At 35.5% G+C, this 20383-nt stretch overlaps 1 protein-coding gene across 1 annotated transcript in view; it reads right to left on the reverse strand.

The window, feature by feature from the left end:
- GBE1 (1,4-alpha-glucan branching enzyme 1) overlaps positions 1-20383 on the reverse strand; it is a gene marked incomplete at its 5' end in the record, with an annotated part of 215685 nt that overhangs the window by 55584 nt on the left and 139718 nt on the right. The window contains 2 exons of the mRNA XM_032877990.1: positions 13077-13248; positions 17527-17637. Of these exons, the coding sequence (XP_032733881.1) occupies positions 13077-13248; positions 17527-17637 (283 nt within the window). The remainder of the gene's footprint in view (positions 1-13076; positions 13249-17526; positions 17638-20383) is intronic.

Below are 20383 nucleotides of genomic sequence, written 5' to 3' on the forward strand. Positions count from 1 at the left end.
CAAGCCCTCAAGGAAAATATATTCCCAAAGAGAAACTTACGTTTCTCTAGTGAAAAAGTTAAAAGAAAAATGACTATGCTTTCCAAAGAACTTAGAAAATATAAATTACTCTCCTCTACTATTAACTGAGATTATTGTGTATACTTCATCTTCTTGCTTTGTTTTGGGAGTGAGCTGGGGCAAGGTAAGACTCAGATAATGATTTAAAGTTTTAGAGGCAGAGGAATTCATCTTCTAAATTCTTGTCTCCTGTTGGCAAGGAGCTCAGGAGAAAGGTTGCCAGAACAGATTATTTGTGTTTCAAGCCTTCACAACCACATTTTAAAAGATGACAACCATATAGCTCACCAGCTCTGGCAGTGTGGAATCAGTCACATTTTGCTTCCTATGGTCATATGGATCTTTACAATCTGCTTGAATAATACCAGAAGAATCAGCATGTATTCTTTGAGCTAAAAAAAAAAAAAAAACCCAAAAAACAAACAAAACAAAAAACTCTCTGATCAATTCTTTTTGGAAGGAAGATCTGTGGATTTTTTTCTTTCTTTCTTTTTTTTTTAAGATTTTATTTATTTATTTGACAGAGAGAGAGAGATCATAAGTAGGCAGAGAGGCAGGCAGAGAGAGGAGGAAGCAGGCTCCCCGCTGAGCAGAGAGCCCGATGCTGGGCTCAATCCCAGGACCCTGAGATCATGACCCGAGCCGAAGGCAGAGGCTTAACCCACTGAGCCACCCAGGTGCCCCGATCTGTGGATTTCTTGATAACCTCTAGAAACCTTGGAAAGTTCTAAGAGACTGTGAGCCAAATAATGAAACTTGCTATGTAGTAAAACTGGAAGAGAATTAGTGAAAGTAGGAAATAATTCAAAAGCCTAACCCCACAGAAAAAACGCTATGAAGCCTGAAGTAAATATACACCATGTGATGGGTTGGGGTGAGTGGGATACTCTTCCTTCCCTGGCATCTCATTTAGGAAAATTCCACCAATAAAATGAGGCTAATGCTCAAATTAGGATCGGATTGGGATTAGACTCGGAGGAAGTTTAGCTGAAGATGTAAGACTAAATCAGGAATTCAGGGCTAGGTATAAGGCCCATTATATATTAATTTCTCTTCACTCACATCTCCTAGCATAAAATCGTGTTTTTCCCTCCTTGGGAATACAAACAGTTTGATAGAGGATCCTGGACCTAGCTGACTTTCTGAATTTAGGAGAAGCTTATGTGAGACACAGAAGCTCATGATGTGATGCTTTGGCATTCTTCCAAAATGCTAGGTAATAAAGTAATAAAAAGGTTTGATGAAATTTCTGTATTCTTAAACATTTCCAAGAATTGTTAAAGAGTACTCCAAACTCAACCATCTACAACTCAACAATGGAGCTGGTGAGGTTCCTATGGGTCTCCTAATCCAGGGCTATGAAAAGAGTGAGTCTGTTCAGTGGTGTGCATATGTTTGTGCATATGTGTGTGTGTGTGCACATATATCGGCATATATTCAGTGTGTGTGTGTGTGTATGTATGCATGTGTGTTGGCCTAAGAGCACAGAATTCAGATGTTAATTTTATTACTTTTTAAAGATTTTATTAATTTATTTGACAGAGAGAGAGATCACAAGCAGGCAGAAACAGGCAGGGGGCGGGGAAGCAGGCTCAATCCCAGGACCCTGAAATCATGACCTGAGCTGAAGGCAGACGCTTAACCCACTGAGCCATCCAGATGCCCCTAATTTTATTTTTTTTTTAAGATCTTATTTATTTGTGAGAGAGTGAGCACACGCACAAGCAGGGGGAGCAGCAGGCAGAGGGAGAAGCAGGCTCCCTGCTGAGCAAGGAGCCCCACATGGGACTGGATCCCAGGACCCTGGGATGGTGACCTGAGCTGAAGGCAGCCGCTTAACCAACTGAGCCACCCAGGCATCCCCAGATGTTAATTTTAGAAAAAAACGCGCTCTCTTCACTGGGGCTTACTCTAAGATCCAGTCCTACCTTCACATTTTGTTAGATTAGGAAACATGCTCTGCGGTCTCCAAGCTGAAATCCCTACCTGTGATGACCTCAGCCCGAAGAGAGAGAGCTAAAGAGAAAAACCAGTGCCTTCCTGTACATAGGACTTTTCTTTCTTTCTGATGACATGATGATGTACCTGCACTAGGAGAAAGATCAACGTCCCCAATGGAAGGTTTGGATTTAAAAATTTGAAACACATGAGGGATCATATGGTACAGGTTAGCATGTCCTGCACTGAAAAACAGTTTCACTTTACCAACAAGTCTTTATAATGAAAATAAACAAGTGAACTAACAGCAATAATTATTATCTCCACTTTTCTGGCAGGGTTTACATGAATAAACCTAAGAGAAAAGTTCTTGCATCCGGTGTAAGAGGCTTAGCAGCAGCGGACCAGAAAGCAGCGCACCTGGCTTAGGTGAGGAGCTGCGGTGGGTCCTGGGCCACTGCTCTCGTTCTTCGGAACTGCAGCAGGAGGTCAGCCCCGCTGAACAGGAGTTCAGGACTAGCCATTAACACCACACACACTGGCCGCCAAAGACAACCATACACATCCTGAAAGAAGAAATGCAGGGACCACACAAGCATCCTACCCTGAGACCAAGCCTGAAAGAATGAAGGACAGAGAGTTAGCGCCCATGGCGGCTTCTTTCTTCCTCTCAACATTCAGATTTTTAAGAGACCCTTCGCCTACTGTAAAGGTGTGGTGCGTTCGATGTGGTCAATGTGAGCGGATGGAGAAAAATGTGGATTGAGTCACATCAGAAACCCTCCCCCCTAGGTTCACACGTGGTTTCTCAAAAGTGACTCTGCTCCCAGGTTCTGATCCTCAGCAAGGACTTGAGGGTTCTTTGGTGAAGAGTAACCTGGCAGAAAGAACATGTCCAGTACTGAGGAGGGCATTTAAGTCGCCTGGGGGAGAAGGAGAGGCGATTCCATCTCCTAACTTCCAGTGACTGTCTGTTCCACAGTATGGCTCTGTCTCTGGCCTGAATTTTTCTTCCTTCCTTCCTTCCTTTTTCCCTTCCTTCCTTCCTTCCTCTCTCTCTTTCTTTCCTCCCTCCCTCCCTCCCTGCCTTCCTTCTTTCTTTTCTTTTTTTTTTTCTTTTTGCAAAATTGCATTTGCATTTCCTTCTATTTTCCCCTCCCTCAGTGGAGTGGATCTTTATGTTGTATCTCCACATATTAAAATTGCTTGCTGAGACTTTTAAAGACTACCACTGCTAGAACCTTGCACCCCGGGACTCTGACTCAAGTGGCTGGTGTGGGGCTTAGGCTTCAGTATTTAAGGCTCCCCAACTAACTGTGGCAGCACTTCCTTAACTCCTAGCATAATGTCAAATGCATGGTAAGTTCTCATTCTGTACCATCTAAAATTGGTTATCAGTGTGCTGTGAATCAAACCAGAGCCATTACTTTTAAGTCCATGCCATTTAAAATAGATTCTATTTGTGTCTCTGAGCATTTTAACAGGCTTCATGCCATTCACAACTGCTCATATTGAGAAGTTTGCAGTTTTTCACAGCTCAGCTTTATAGACATCTACCAGTCTTGTTACATTCGGTAAACTTGCCTCAACAAGCTAAGAGAAAATGCCAAAAATTAGCACTCCTACTGTTCAGGAGAGTGTATTTTGTCTTCCTATAACTGCTTCAATTCCAGCACTTAGCAGGAAGGCATTTAAATTTTTATTGTATTCCTATCCACTAGAAAAAAGAAGGATTTACAAGTTTGACACTAAACAATCATAGATGGAAGATTTGAAGTAAGATCACACATTTTACACTGAAGCATAATGTAGCTATCACTCTATGCAGACTGACACTCAGGACAAAATCCAGTCAACTTTTTCTGTGACTTTAGGGAGGATGTAACATATTCATTAAAGAATGTCCCACGGAATTTCAAATGTCAAAATACAATATAATCATATTGAGAAAATCCTTCAAATTTAGTAATAGAAATTTCATTATACTGCTGAGAGAGAAAATTGCCAGTTTGTAATTATGCCTCTTTCTCCACAGGTATCACTCATTACAGAAACTAGAATAACATCATGGTAATGAGATTCCTAAACAAGAAAGTAGTAAAAACACATCTGCACATATCAGATGACCCACATTATGGACACAATGTAGTCTGCTCTCTATTGTCATGATTTTGGTTTGTTCATAAGTAGAGCAAACGATATAAGACAAGTAGAAAAGACTGCTGATTTAAATTTTATGTATTGATAAAAATACATCTGAAAAAGCTTCTCGATACCAACCAACCCAGAAAACTCCAGGAGCATCCCCAATCCTGTTTGCTCTGTTTGCTTCTAGGAAGTCCAAGTCTAGCCTTCTGGTCATTCATTCACAGTTTGCACCCATGATACACAATCATCTGTCCCAACTGTCCTTCTCTTCCCCCTACATCTTCCTCTTGTGCCTTCTATGATTTCTGTTCCATGACCAGAGAACTTTCCTGTATCTTTTACGTTGTCTTGGAATTCTCTTTACTTCCTAGCCTTAAGAACCCCCTGAGAATCTTTAAAAAATTCCAAAGCCCAAGCTATCACCAACACTAATGCAATCACAATTTCTAGTATTTTTTTTTTAACTCCACAGGTTATTCCAATGTGCAATTTTAAGAACCAGTAATTTACTGGTTCTTTATTACAGGAGGTTTTTTCCTAATACTTTTCAAAACTCGTCCCTCTTTTTGACAGATGCCTGATAAAATTCTTACTCTTGATAAGCAATGCCTTCTAGAAAAAAAGTCACACAACCACAAGGCTGATTTAATTTATAGTCCTGATTACAATTCTGAGAAGATCATTCAATATTACCTAGATATCCAGGTATTTTCATACCTGGAGTGATCTATTTCATGCTTCTACTTTTTTCTCAAACATTAGTTATTCCTTCTGCTTGCAGATGATGACCTTACTTGAGAGTATGAAACTATCAAACCTGAGCTTCCTTGCCTTCAAACAACTCCACTTATAACCAACCTATACCTGTATCCAGAAATTGACATGGAAACAATGAATTTAATTTGAATGAATGAATGAATGACCAAATGAATCAGTGAGTCCCACTGATTCCAGATTATTTCTGACATTTCAGTTTATGTATTAACATCTGATGTCATGGGGAATATGTGTTTTATGATTATGACATGAGTTTTCAGTTTTCTAGACTATCGTGCTACAATATATTAGTGAAACGTTACCAGTTTTGTTGATTTAACTCTGCTAGTTCAGTATTTTTTAAATGAGAAACCTGAATCATTTATGTTTTGAGATACACCCAGAGAGTTATATGCAGCATTAATATTTCAAATTGAATGAAGGTGTACTCATTTAGAAAGTGTTCTTCTATAACACTATCCCTAAGAGGAAGAAGAAAATGACAACCGAGGAAGCAAGGCTTCTGTTGAAAGAATAATTCTTACTTTAGTTCAAAGGCTTTCTGAACAAGTGGAATATGAACATGACAGTACTGAAAGTGATGCATTCACTCTGTATTTGAATCTCTATCTATATATGATAAAACTAAAGTAGATGAAGTCAAATCAGAGGGGAAAACAAAACAACTTCCTTTGAAACAAAACTGGCAGCAAGCTTTTAATAAAAAGATCTCCTCTCCAACAAAAACCAAAAAGTTATTGAAAAACATTTTCTTAATGTTATGAGGTAAGAAACCCAATTACCTGAAAATGAAGAAAATTATTTGGGGTTAGTTGTTTGGTGTAACTTTCTCCATACCATTGCCTAGTCTGGGACAGGGTTACAAAGAGCCCTCTGAAAAGCCACAACATTTTTCACAAAATTCAACCTGAAACTCAGGGATGGCAACATTTTAATGCAGCTTATTTTTGAAACTTATATTTAAAGAACTATTAAATGATATTTCATTTTAAAAATTATGATTAAATTTTCTTCATTTTGTTTGGATACCTGATTCTTAAAACCCATTCTGTTTTGTCTGCCAGTATTTTAAATCTGCAAGACATGTGCATAGCTTAATGGTGATTTTAATTTATGCTCTATTTGATATTGTAAAATGTTTATATACATTTATATTTAAAATTAGTGAAATACATTGTTTCTTCTCTCTTTGTAGAATTCTAAACAGTCTTTAATAAAAATACTGTAGTAGCTTTCTCTTATCTGTGGGGATATTCTCCAAGAACCCCAGTGGATGCCTGAAATCACAGATAGTCCCAAGCCCTATATATACTATGTTTTTTCTATACATAGACACAAACTGATGATAAATTTTAAATCATAAATTAGGTACAGTAAGATATTAACAATAATAAATAATAAAATAGAACAGTTCTAACAATATATCTAATAAAAGTTAATGTAAAAGTGTTTCCTCCCTCTCTTTCTCCATAAATCTTATTGTATTGTGCTCACCCTTTTTCCTCCTGTGATGGTGTGAGATGATAAAATGCCTACAAGAGGTAAGGTGAATCATTTAGCCAATGTTACAAAGCCTTAGGCTACTCCTGATTCTGAGGATAGGTTAGAAAGAGGATCATCAGCGTCCAGATGGAAGTTGACTGGGCGGTAAATTGAAACTGCAGAAAGCAGAACCTAAAGGGGGGACCACTATATCACTATTGACTTCTTCCCTAGTACTGTGATCACCGGGCATAGTAGCCCACCTGCTTGCCTGACCACACCCCTTTATAGCAGTTCCTGATGAGTCACATGATGAGGTCACATGAGTCACATGATGAGATGAACTGGATTAGGAAACAGTAGTACTTCCAACATAACCAAATAGCTACTGGAAACCTAAGCAAAATATATCCCTATCCTCATTTTCTTCTCCTCTGAATGGCTTTAGGATTTTATTTACATGTTATTAACATATATTTAGTGAGGATATCCTATGTGTATGATAGATATTTTTTATTTTATATTTATTTTTAGACATCTATTAAATATTCTTAAATAACCAGTGGTTACAAAGGGTAGCAAGACATATCCCCATAGATTATCAATGATCCAATGTCTTATTTTTCTAATATGTATTCATTTAATTATATTATAAATACAGAAAAAAGTAAACCACAAAGCCATTCAGTCCTCAAAACTGGGTCTTTCTTACTGAAGAATTCATGATACTTTAAAGTGATGATAACCACTTTTTTTTTTTTTTTTAAGATTTTACCTATGTATTTGATAGAGAGAGAGAGAGAGAGCACTAGCAGGGGGTGAGGCAGGCAGAGGGAGAGGGAGGAGCAGGGAGCTTGACTCAGGATTTGATCCCAGGACCCTGACATCATGACCTGAGCTGAAAGCAGATGCTTAACTGAGGGCGCCACCCAGGCACCCCAACAGCCACATTTTTTCATTCAACTTTCTAATCAAAGAATGATCACTAAATTCATTTCCTTACCCAGTTTTTTTTATTTATTTGAAGTTTAATATTTCCAAATGACTTCAATTCACTCCAGTACATCAGTCTTATTCCTACTTGACTTTCTGATTTCATAGCAAGGCCTCCTTGTGCCTTTCTATTCTACATCTGTCTAACTGAAGTTGCTCAAAAGTTCTACCAACAATGTCCTAACCCAGTTTCCTACATATTTATATGACATTTTCTGCTTATCTCTATCACTGTATCTAGTGCATGCACTAGTATAAAGATAATTGTCTGCTTACTTGTCTGTAATCCCTTTTGGGTTCTGAGACCTTGAGGGCAAGAACTATTTTTCACCTCAGAATATCTACCACTTAGCAGTGCTTGGTACACAGTGGATATATATAAATGTCTGCAGCATGAAGGAATTTTATAAATTGTGTTAAAACACATTCTAGAATGTGTTATGCATATGTTAAATTAGTAGTTTAAATTGATATGTATCTCAAATTTACTAACTTTTAAAATTGAACTTACTTTAAATCAATCTGCCTTCTTTATCTCTGTTTCTGTGTATATAGTAATTCTCTGTACATGTATGCCGGAAAAACATTAAGTTTTATCTAGTGCCCACACAGACCAATACACAGATACCATATAGTAGATACATAATAAATGTTATCCGATCAATATATATTCTAGAAGTCATTCTAGAAATGAAAACTAGCTGAGGTAACCCTCAGACTCCTTCATACATGAAAGCTAAGTAAGCTGTTTTGGCAGCAACATTCAGTAAAATATCACTATGAATTAAAAATGAAAGAATTAATATTTACTCTTAGACTTACTACAGATATGGTTTAATTTACCACATGTATCAACTTGGAAAATGTTACTTGATTTCTAACAAAGAATTATTGCATTTACTCATGTTTTAAAGATGAAATGAATGAAACATTTTAAGATACTTTTATTTTAAGCATTGTACCATTAGGCAAGATTCTAAAGAAATACTCTTAGATGGAACAGGAACAACAGTATCCAGGACCTATTTATTTAATGGAATAATTAATAATATTAAAAAGTTAACCATAATTTTAATTTTAATTCAACTAACTTAATTTAAATAAAAGTTAACAACGAGCTATGTGCCTAGCAATATTCTGAGTCTTGTATCCATATTAAATCATTTCACCCTCAAAACAAGTCCTCTGTGGCGGGTGGTACTTCATTTTATCACTGAGCAAACGAAGGCCTAGAAAGCAAGGCATCCCAGCCAAGTCATGCAGCTAGAGCTCTTGGATTTCCCCTCAGAGAGTATTTTTAATCACTTTGCTCTACCTTTTCCTAAAAGATATTCATTAATTATACTGTGGTGGCTAATCTGCATATTGATATAAGAAATTTTTTTTTTTAATTTTCTCAAATTGGAAATCAGAAGAAAAAGACCACCAACCAGCTGCAGTATTTTCTAGCTGTACAACATTACCCGTGTCCCTTTACCTTCGTGAATTGCAGTTTTGGCAAAATGTGACTTGGGACATTGACCTACCATACCTTAGTACGCCTCTCACTTTTTCCCAAGGTTTCTTTTAAACTAAGACATGATATTATAAAAAAAAAAATGTGAAGATTAAGTTAGATGATGCATATGAAAGTGCTTTAGAAAATACAGAATGCCATGTTAATATAAATTTACTTTCATTCATATTTATTATTTTAACTCTCATATGATCAATGATATAAAAATATAAACATAATTTAGCCATTCCTGCTCCCGTCTACTGTATTTGATTCTTTCAGATGAATACATGGTAGAAGAATAAGAAATATAAATGTATTTATTCATAGCCAGTTAAAATAGTCTAGCAAATAAAAAATTCACAGCAAATATTCCTCTCCTTTAATCAGAGAGAAAAAAAATTTCTTGAAATTCAAAATTAGGACTATATAAGACAAAAAATAAGCAAAACAAAACAAATCAGCCAAACTGGCATCATTCTGAGAAAATTAGTATTGATCCTAATGATTTGTTATGAATAGAACACATATCTAAGTGCCTAATGAATGTATGTAAACATGTTTTAATAAACTATACGAACGTGTTTTCTTCTCTTAACTTATTCTTCTTCTACTAAAGAAAAATAAAAATAAAATTCCAAAAAGTGAACAAGTTTAAAAATGCCTAAAACGTGAATAAACAACCAGGTTGCTCCTCAGTCAATCTCAAAAAATTTCCTAAATTGATCTTTTTAAATATTAATTTCTTACATGCCACTTGAAAAAAAATTACTCTGCTTATAACTATAACTGGTGATTGCAGCTAATGAACTACTGCTAAAAATATTACAAGGTAGTATTTTTTATAAATATATATATATATTTATTTATCTATTTATTACATACATATACATCTACCTGATATTCTTTTTTTAGAAAAATGTGAAAGCCTTGTGATGTGCTGGATACTGTGCCAGTTGTTACTAGTTCCTGGAGATATAATAGTGAATAAGATACAGATGACCCCTATTTTCACTGAGTCTTAAATTTACCAAGGGAGTCATATATTTAATAGTTTTTTAAATATATGTAATTTTGTTAAGTGCCCTGAAAGGTAAGTATAGGGTAATATAAAAATGTATAACAGGGAAAACTAGCATAGTATGAGGATTTAGGAAAAGCTTCCCCAAGGAAATGAGATTTGCAGATGAAGGATTTTCTCAGGTATGGGAGGGTGTGTTTGAGTGGAATGATTCAGAGAAAAGAGAATTGCAAATGTATAGAGCTCAGAATGGAAGGAGGTTAGTACATTCAAAGAACTGAAAGAAGGCTTGCTTGGCTGGAGCAGAGCGATCAACAGGGAGACCCACAGGAGACCATTAATGCGAGACTTAAAGGTCAGCTGGAGGACACTAGTCATTGAAGCCATTAAGCAGGACAGTGACATGATCAGGAAATGGAAAAATATATATATATAAAGTCATGAGAGCTCACAGGAAAATATTAAACTTCATAAAACAACACCGATAATCAGAAATTTTAGAGCTATTTGGAGATTATTGATTTTAATACCTGTAGAGAAATGCTAAGATTTAGATAATAAGACAGAGGGAATTAAAAAAAAGGTGTTAATATTGGTGTTAAGCATTAGGAGCCATTTGTTTTAAGGACAGAAGAATAGAACTTCAAAGCTCTCTTAGTCCTATAGCAAAAAATAATCTCAAGGTTATATTTGATACCATAAATATACTCACTTTATAGACCTTACAGAGATGTTAGAAATAATTATGTTTATTTATTGTTACTATTTATTGTTACTATGGAAAGAGTTTCCAAAACAGAAGAGACGCTCAGCTTGCCCTAGGTGGAATATATGCAGTTGACTATTAATATAAATACTTACAAAGTTTATGAAGCTACTGAGATTTGTTAATGTCCTAGCTGTCCATGACCCATTTTTACCCTCATGGAATATACACAAAGACTCAGGAAATCATTCTTAGTATGAATTTGCATCAGACTTTTCTTATTTAAAAATTACCAATATTAATTTAACTAGAGCTGTTAAATCTCTGTCATGTATTGGTAGTCTGATGCTTGCCTGCAGGTTATGTTATGTGCTATAGGCTAGAACTGTCTTCAACAAAAGACGACAGTCTCAGGGAAAGGACTTTATTAAGTAGTTCGAACTACCCACCCTCTCCACTCATTAGTTATAGGCTTCTAAATTGACACTGCCTACACAACTTCCAGACTAAAGCAGTAAACTGAGTCAAGATTACTAGAATTCTTTTTTTTAAGGATTTTTTTTTCTTTTTAATAATTTTTTTTTTTTTTTTAAGTAGGCTCCATGCCCAGTGTGGGGCTTAAACTCACGAACCTGAGAAACAAGAGTTGCATGCTCTACTCACTGGGCCAGCCAGGTGCCCCAAGATCACTGGAATTTTGAATGCAGTGTGTTTCAAGAATTAATGACATAGGACTGACTGCATAAACTCGGAGGCTTTATTTTGGTTCTCTGTTTGGAAAACTGTTACAGTTTCCACACATACATGGAAGTGCATTCCGTTTGTTTGTTTTTTTTTTTTTTTTAAGCGATCTTCAACTGTAATAACTTCATGAACTGCTTTTATAAATGAAATAAAACATTTAAAAAATCTCTCACTAAACCCCCACTTCTTCTTACTTTACATGGTGACATATTTATATAGGTTCATAGACCCTATCTTTTTATCAGGATATAATTGAATAAACTGATTGTACAAATAAGGCCTTATTGGAAAGGCTATATTTGTGAACAATATTTATTGGGTCAGAGAGGACCAGTTGCTTTTAAAGAACTGAGGCCAACTTTTATTTATGGATATAACACCTACAACATCCACTCAGGGAACCTGGCCTGTGGCCTGACTGGCTGAGTGCAATCTCCCACCTTGGGAAGGTCACTTCCAGACAACTCAAGAATATTAACAAATTTTGTTGATCAAAATTTGTTTTGAGAGGAACACACCCAAAGGTACAGGCCATACAGGTGAAATATGGTGTAGAGTTTATATGGCTGGCCTTCCTAACCTTGTTAGCAAACAATAGAGATACTTATTTACTTACTTACTTACTTATCAACAGAGACTTTTAAAAGTCCAATCTGAGGTTCCGTAAAAAAATTTCCAGATAGAAATGGATTAATTCGAAACTCTAAGGTTTTTACTATAGAAAAATAAGTCAGCCTCTCATATACATTTCCCAGCCTTTCTACCTCTCTCTGGTGTGAAAACTGGTGAAATCTCCTAAAACTCAAATGCTCATATGACAGTTTTAGACCAAATAGAACAGAAAATATTATTAGTTGACTTCTGTATTTCATTATTCAAGATCCTTCAGGTAATAAAGAACTTTGACTATTCATATTTTTCCCATTTTTTTTTAAGATTTTATTTATTTATTTCACAGAGAGAGAGAGAGCACAAGTAGGCAGAGAGGCAGGCAGAGAGAGAGGGAGAAGTAGGCTTCCCGCTGAGCAGGGAGCCCGACATGGGGCTCGATCCCAGGACCCTGAGATCATGACCTGAGCTGAAAGCAGAGGCTTAACCCCCTGAACCATCCAGGCACCCCCATAGTTTTCCTCTTAAACAAAAAATATACATATATATATATTTATGTATATAAATATATTTTTTATATTTTTTATTTTATATATTTTATATTATATATATATAAAGTATATATATATATATATTTTTTGGTCTATTACAATATCCTTTGCCTTGGTTTTCACATTTATAATATAAACATACTGGTGTACAATTACCTCAAAAACCAATAATCTTAGCTTGATATGTTATGGCATGACAATTTTATCTTTCTTATGTTTAATGTGCGAGCACTAAAATAATAAAATAAACTCCAATGATTAAATTCAGAATAATTATAAGTTTTAAAAATAGCTCATCCCACTTGTTGACCAAAAAAAATTAACTAAGATGACAGCTATTAGACTACTTTTGCACCATACATTAGTATAACAATGATCTCATAGTAATTTAATTTGTGCAGTTTATAGATGACAGTGTATGAAAGAAACAAAGTCGTAATCTTCTGTTTTAAATCTGAGCAGTAATTCAAACTATTCTAGATGATTTATGTCATATGTAATATTAGTTAACATTCTGAACATAGATGGGGTATGTGTTCAATTCATACTTACCCATAAAATTGAGATAGCCTTCCCCACCGAGGGCATGAGTAATGAGTCGAATCATTTTATGAAGCTGTATTCCACGATCGATAACTGGAGTAAACGGGGTCAGAACACTCATGTTGGTATACATTTCAGCATCCATCAACCAAAATGCCAGTGTCTTATCCCCAACGAGTGCCTACGGAAATAAAAGTCACTGAGATAAATGCAAAGAATAAGTACTAAGCATTTGTGATTTATACTAGAATAACCCATGATTACACGGGATGGGAAACAATGTAGGAGAGGTGTTTGAATTAGTATTAATTTCATGTGTCTTCCAATAGTTGCTTTCTATGCAGAAGGTGAATGGGTAAAATGAGGTGGGCTGGTCAGAGATCAACACCATCTATTTTCAGGACGGATTTTTATTTTTAAAGAGCTTGGTGAAAACTCAGCATAAGCCACCTGCATATTTGTTATACCTGAGCTGATGCTTCATGTTCTCTGAGAACTGGAATAAATATTTATTATAATGTTGAGAATACTAAATAAATTTTTAAAATAGTTTGCATTACCATGTTTTGTTTGTTTTGAAAGAATAGAAGACTTTCTTAAAAATCATTTATATGTATATGTATTTATATATATAAAATATGTACATAAATATAGTAAAATGGACCGTTGTCCCCTTCAGCAGAGGGTTGACAGCTTTTCCTTAAAATCTAAAATTTGCTTTCTCATTGAATTTAACATCTAATCTAAAATTAGTTTGTTTTATATGAAAACATAACAGTTGATAAATAGGTCAGGTAATTCTGAAACATCCTGAGTAGCAGAAGGGAGGCTTCTTAACAATCTGAACTATTTATGGTTAACAAATGGCTAACTAATGCAAAATATTTTTCATTGACAAAAAATAATAGTGAAACATATAATAGAGATAAAACCATAACCTCCTTACCCTATTATAATAATTCTCATTTTTAGAAAAAAATATTTTTCCTTACAAATGTGTTATAATCTCTAAGTGATTTTGATTAAAACGACTTTTTAAAAAATGCTGTTAGAAGAGTATCTACTCATTCTGTGGGTTTTGTCCTTATTTTTAAGGGCCAAGAAAGAATTGGCTCAGAATATGGTTCCTGGCATAAGAATTTTCAGAGTTTGATTAGATGGTAATTGTCATCTATATTACTTGCATTCAAACTATTTCACTTTATCAAAGTTGACTCTTTGTTCTCCAACTTATAGATAAATATTTTAAATCTAAACTTAAAAAGTGAATGTGTGCAGTTATGGACTGAACTGTGCCCTCCCCAAATTCATGTTGAAGTCCTAACCTCCAGTGTGGCTGTATTTAGAGAGGGCTGATGTAATTGAGACTAAGTAAGAGTGAGGCTGTAATCTAGTAAGAGTGGAGTCCTTATATGAAGAAGAGGAGAGAGATTAGGAATGAGTGTGCACAAAAAAAGGCAATGTGAGAACAGGAAGAGGATGGCCTTTTACAAGCCTAAGGCAGGGGTTCAGGACAAAATGAACCTGCTGACACCTTGATCTTGGACTACCAACCCCCAGAATTATGAGAAATAAATTCCTATTGTGTAGACCACATGTCTGTAGAACTCTGTTATGGCAGCCCTAGTGGACTAATAATTTGTACCAATACAATGCAGCTTCAATCCGACATGTAACTTTGGCGCTACATAAGCAAGATTCAGTAATAGGCTCCATTGTTAAAAAAGTCTGAAGACAATGTATATATATTTGTTAAATAGTTATTAGCCAATACTGGTTCTTTTCCTTTGTCTTTTTCTAAATTTTATTTATTTGACAGAGAGATAGAGAGTAAGAGAGCACAAGCAGGGGGAAAGGCAGGCAGAGGCAGAAGCAGACTCTCCGCTCAGCAGGGAGCCCGATGTGGGGCTTGATCCCAGGACTCTCGGATCATGACCTGAGCCTAAGGCAGATGCTTCGCTGACTCAGCCTCCCAGGTGACGCAGCAATAATGTTCCTAAACAATCTGTCCTTTTCCCTTGTTTGCAATTGTTTAATTATACTCTTATCTGTAACTGTGTTTATTTCTTCAATCTATGATTCTATTAAAATTATTTTTGTAACTTCTGCTTAGATTTCTACTATGATGCATATTTTTCTATATTATTCATTATAAATATACATCTTTATAATTTCATCAGATTTAAGAATCAATGTATTTTTGCTTTTTTTTAAAAGATTTTATTTATTTATTTGAGAGAGAGAGCACGAGTTGAGGGAGAGGGAGGAGCAGGTTCCCTGCTGAGCAGGAAGCCTGAGGTGAGGCTCCATCCCAGGACCCAGGATCATGACCTGAGGCAGATGCTTAACCACTAGCCACCCAGGTGCCCTGTTTTTGCTTTTAGAAAAAACTAGGAAACCTGCACCTTTTTATACATTCTGACAATTTGTAATAAAAGGCAGAATTACCTAAATCTTAAAATATGAACTAATTCTTGATAAGTCTATAATTTTCTGTACATTTTGGGATGAAAATATGAAAATAATCTGTTTCATTTTCAATTTGTTTAATCAATTCATTTATTCTTTTATTCATTTATATAAAAGTAAACATATCTAGAGAGCTCAAAATCTATTATAATTGCTAGAAATGCGCAATGTAAAGAAATAGACAAGTATTTTAGTTTTCATATTGTTATGTATTTGGTAAGAGTTCCTCCATGCTTAAATTCAAATTATCCATTTTTAATTTTTTTAGATTTTGGGTCTCATTTTTTGTAGGTATTTATTTGATCTGCTCTATGGCCAATTTAAGTTGAAAAGAAAGCTGTGCCCTGATTTGGAAGATAAGAAATTTAATATAGGTTTATATCCTGAGTCAGAAAACTTTCTGTAAAGGCTACCCAGTATATATTTTAGGCATTGTGGGCCACTTTCTCAGTTTCCACTACTTAAATCTGCCATTTTGGCTCAAAGGCAGCCACAGATAATATATACGCAGTTAAACATGGCTGTGTCCAATTACCTTTACAAAAACAGTCAGCAGGCAGAACTTGGTCCATGGGCCTTAGTAGCTAACCTCTGGTCTACTTACACTTTCTTACTAACTAAAGAAGACACCTGAAAATCTACTTCTTTATCTTAAATGGTCAATTTCTGCAAAAATAACAGGCTTATTGTTTGAGCTTCAATTTTCTTGGTACACATACTACAAATAATTTCTTTTTTCTTAAGATTTTATTTATTCATTTTAGGGAGAGAGGAGAGAAACAATGTGAGTCAGGGAAGGATCAGAGAGAGGGAGAGAGAGACTGTCACGCAGACTCCATGCTGAGCAGAGAGCCAGATGTGGGGCTTGATCTCAGGACCCCGAAATCATGACCTGAGCTGAAACCAAGAGTCAGATGCCTAACTGAGTGAGTCACCCAGGAGCCCATTGCGAACAATTTCAAAAATTTCTATTCTCTCCTTTTTAATGTATGAAGAGTATATTTTATGTTGCTTATGCTTATGAGGATTAATAGGGATTTAAATAACTAAATGGCCTTTGTTCCTGCATTTACTTATGCTTATTGAACAACCACTAGGAGAAGTCACAGTGCTAAGGCTGGAAATCTAAAGGTAATGGAAACAAATGTTCTGCCCAAAATGTGAGGAAAGTAAGGAGGATGAGGGAACTATTTCCCCCTATACAGCTAGATGAGGTTTTGAGGGAGAATATGATATCTGAGGCAGGGTGGTAGGACTTTACAGAAGCTTCCCAGTTGCTCTAGACATTTGCTGGTGTGTGGGGGAAACTACAAGATTGGAACAAGATTGACCTATTCAGGAATGGGTAGGGTCATCATACTGAAGAGAGTCATCAACTTGGAGAGTTGAGCAGAGAATGAAGGTGGAAACTTTGGCTTAGGCCAGAATATGAGTGGCCCTGAATGAGAAGATTCAATCAAAAGATCTGGGTTGACAAATGAACTCTGCTCTTTGGAAAATACCTCAGGTTGCATTAGAAAGGAAGGGCCAAACCTAAACAAACAGGGGTCAGGGTGATTACTTAGCTAGAGATTTCAGCGATTAGGGGGGGGGGGGGGGGGGTGGGGATGATGAAAGCTTGTCAGAAGGCATAAAAGAAACCCTCTAGAAGGATATCTAAAATGGAAATTAAAATTAAACTGGATCAGCACCAACATTTCTCTTGTTATAACAAAGGAAAACATGTAAGAGAACACTTGCAACTGTCATTTTCAATTTTTAATTACAGTTTGGCAGAGTAAAAATAGTACTGCATTTTGAAGCTGGAATTTATAGATTTGCAAAATAATTTTAAAATGTTTTTCAAGTATGAGTTTTCACGTAAAGATAGATACAAATTATATTAACTGTATTAAACTATAGAAATTTGCATTAGATGTTTGTATTAGATATGTTAATAAATACAGAGAGAGAGAGACACAATTAATTTATACACATTAATTTCATTTACCTGATCATGGCTCTCTGCATAAGCAATGCACTTTTCCAGGTAGCGTCTGTTTGTAAGTGTGTACACAATATTGCCCATATTCCAATCTTCATCTTTATATTCTTTAAGTAGCTAAATGCAAGAGAGAAAATAATTTGAATAAACCATTACTGTTCTTACCTTAAGTCACTATCTGAGGACATTCATCGTATCAATCCAGATTATTTGACATATAGATACAAGGGTAACCGTGCAGCAAAGTATCTTTGGTTAAACTTTTACTAAAATCACAGCTTTTATACAGACTGACCAAATGACACTGATGTGGTGTGTGGGGGTGTGTGCGTTTGCCTTTGTGCAGATGGTTTGATCATTACATTTTAGGATTTTTTTTCAACCTTTTTTTCCTCTGCTACCTCTTGATTAAGACCACAGTGAAGTGTTATTGTGCACATATCTTTCTGTCACTTTCACAAGACAGAGATATACTTGCTACATTTTTAGGTTGAATAAAGAAAATTTTAGGAGGAATAATGCTTTGTTCCATTCTTTAAAAAAATAACTAAAAAAACCCCTGTTATTTCAAAGTTTAAAGGCTAATTATCATGAAATAATTACCATCTTTACAGACCACATATTTCTTTCTCCACTTTAGGTATCACTCAATCTACAATCTGGCTTCTGCTCCCTTTCGATGCAAATGACCTTGCCAAGATCGTGGATGACTTTCTCTTAGGTAATAATTTCTCTTTCAAGCAAGTGTTTGTTGTACATGTTGAGAGTGCTGACCTATCCCTTCCCGTGAAGCACTTTCCTTCTCAGCCTACCAGTGTGAAACTCTTGATTGTTTTGTTTTCCAGCATCCTGCAGTGTCTGTTCCTCTGCCTAGCCTATAAAGCTGGTGCTCTTGGAAGTTATTCCTAAAAATAGCCTCTTTCTTCTACTCAATAGATTCTTTGAGCATGCATTCATTCTTCTGTCCAAAGTGTCAATTGCACTCTGATAGGCAGCATTCTAAGATGGTCCCCATGATTCCTGTTCCTCCATATTCTCTCTGTGCAATCCTTTACCTCAAGTGGAGGTGGGACCTTGGAATATGATGGATGTCCTCTGAAGAAACCATAAATAGCAACTGAGAAATTAGATTTGTGGTCATTTTTTACACAGCAACTAATGCAAAACTAGCGCAGATTTTGGTACAAGACAAGGGGTTTAGGCCTCCTTGAATCTTCCTTTGTTGATTTTTGGCCTATGGAATTCAGATGTGCTTAGCCGTCTCTCATAATTTCAGTGTGAATCGTTAAGACACCAGACAGCAGATTGTGTTAGGTAGAATAATGATGACCCAAAGATGTTCACATCCTAATGCCCAGAGCCTGTGAACATGGTGTCTCACATGCAAAAGGACTTTAGAGATATGATAAAGTTAAATACATTGAAATGGAAAGATTATCCTGAATAACTTGGATGGGTCCAATGTAATTATAGGGATCTTTCTCAAAAAGGGGAGTTGTCAGTTCTCATGAGTTGTCAGAGTAAGAGAGAAATCTGAAGATGCTACCTTGCTGGCTTTGGAGATGGAAGAAGGGGTCACCTATATGCCAAGGAGTATAGGTGGCTTTCCAAAACCTAAAAGCCTTCAGAAAAGGCAAGGGAACTAGAGCCTCCAGAAGAAAGGAGGCCTTGCCAATGCCTTAATTTTAGTCTGGTAAGATCCATTTTAGATTTGTGACCTACAGAACTATGAGAACTATATAACAGTAAATTTGTGTTGTTTTAAGACACTTTTGTGGTAATTAGATACAGCAACAATCTGACACTAATGTACAGACCCACACAAATATGCCCACTTGATTTTTGACTAATGTGCAAAGACAATTCAACGGAAGGATAGACTTTTCAACAAATCACGCTGGAAGAGTCGGAAATTTGCAGAAAGAAAGAAAGAAAGAAAGAAAGAAAGAAAGAAAGAAAGAAAGAAAGGAAAGAAACTTGAACTAAGAAACTAAGTTTTAAATATTAATTGCACAAAAATTAATTTAAAATGGACCATGGATTTAAATATAAAAGTATAAAATGTTTAACAGAAAATATTAGACTTGACACCAAAAAAGGTCTCTATCAGAAAAAAATGATAAATTGGACTTTATCAAATTTAATATAGACAAAGAACTTTTGCTCTGTCAGAGTTCACATGAATAGGATAAAAAGAGAAGCAGCAGATGGGGAAAAAACATTTGCCAACCATATATACAATAGAAGAGTTTAATTTAAATTATATAAAGAACTCTCAAAATTCCACAGCAAACAAATGATCCAATTAGAAAATGGCCAAAAGATATGAAAAGACATTTCATCAAGGAGGATACAGAGAAGGCAAATAAAAACATGAAAAGATGTTCATCATCATAAGCCACTAAGGAAATGCAAATTTTAAAACCATAGTTAGATATCACTACATACCTACTACAGAATGACTAAAATAGGTGCAAGGATATACAGAAACTGGATCTTTGCAACATTGCTGGTGGGAATGTAAATGGTACAGTTGCTCTAGACAAGTCTGGCAGTTTCTTAAAAAAATTAAATATCCAACTACTCAAATAAATATCCAACTACTATATGATCTAGTAACTGCAGTTTGGTGCATTTATATTAGATAAATTAAAATTTATGGCCATACAAAATCTGCACACACATGTTTAAAGCAGCTTTATTTATAATAGCCCCAAACTAGAAACAATATTGACATCTATAATGGGTATATGACTAAGCAAACCGTGGTAGATCCATACCCTGAAATACCATTCAGCCAAAAAAAAAAAAAAAGGAATAAACTACTGACACATGCAACCAGAGAATATATGAAATGAATCTA

This window comes from Lontra canadensis, unplaced genomic scaffold (assembly GCF_010015895.1).
Source record: "Lontra canadensis isolate GAN:19392208 unplaced genomic scaffold, GSC_riverotter_1.0 scaffold62, whole genome shotgun sequence".
In the NCBI taxonomy this organism is placed as follows: Eukaryota; Metazoa; Chordata; class Mammalia; order Carnivora; family Mustelidae; genus Lontra; species Lontra canadensis.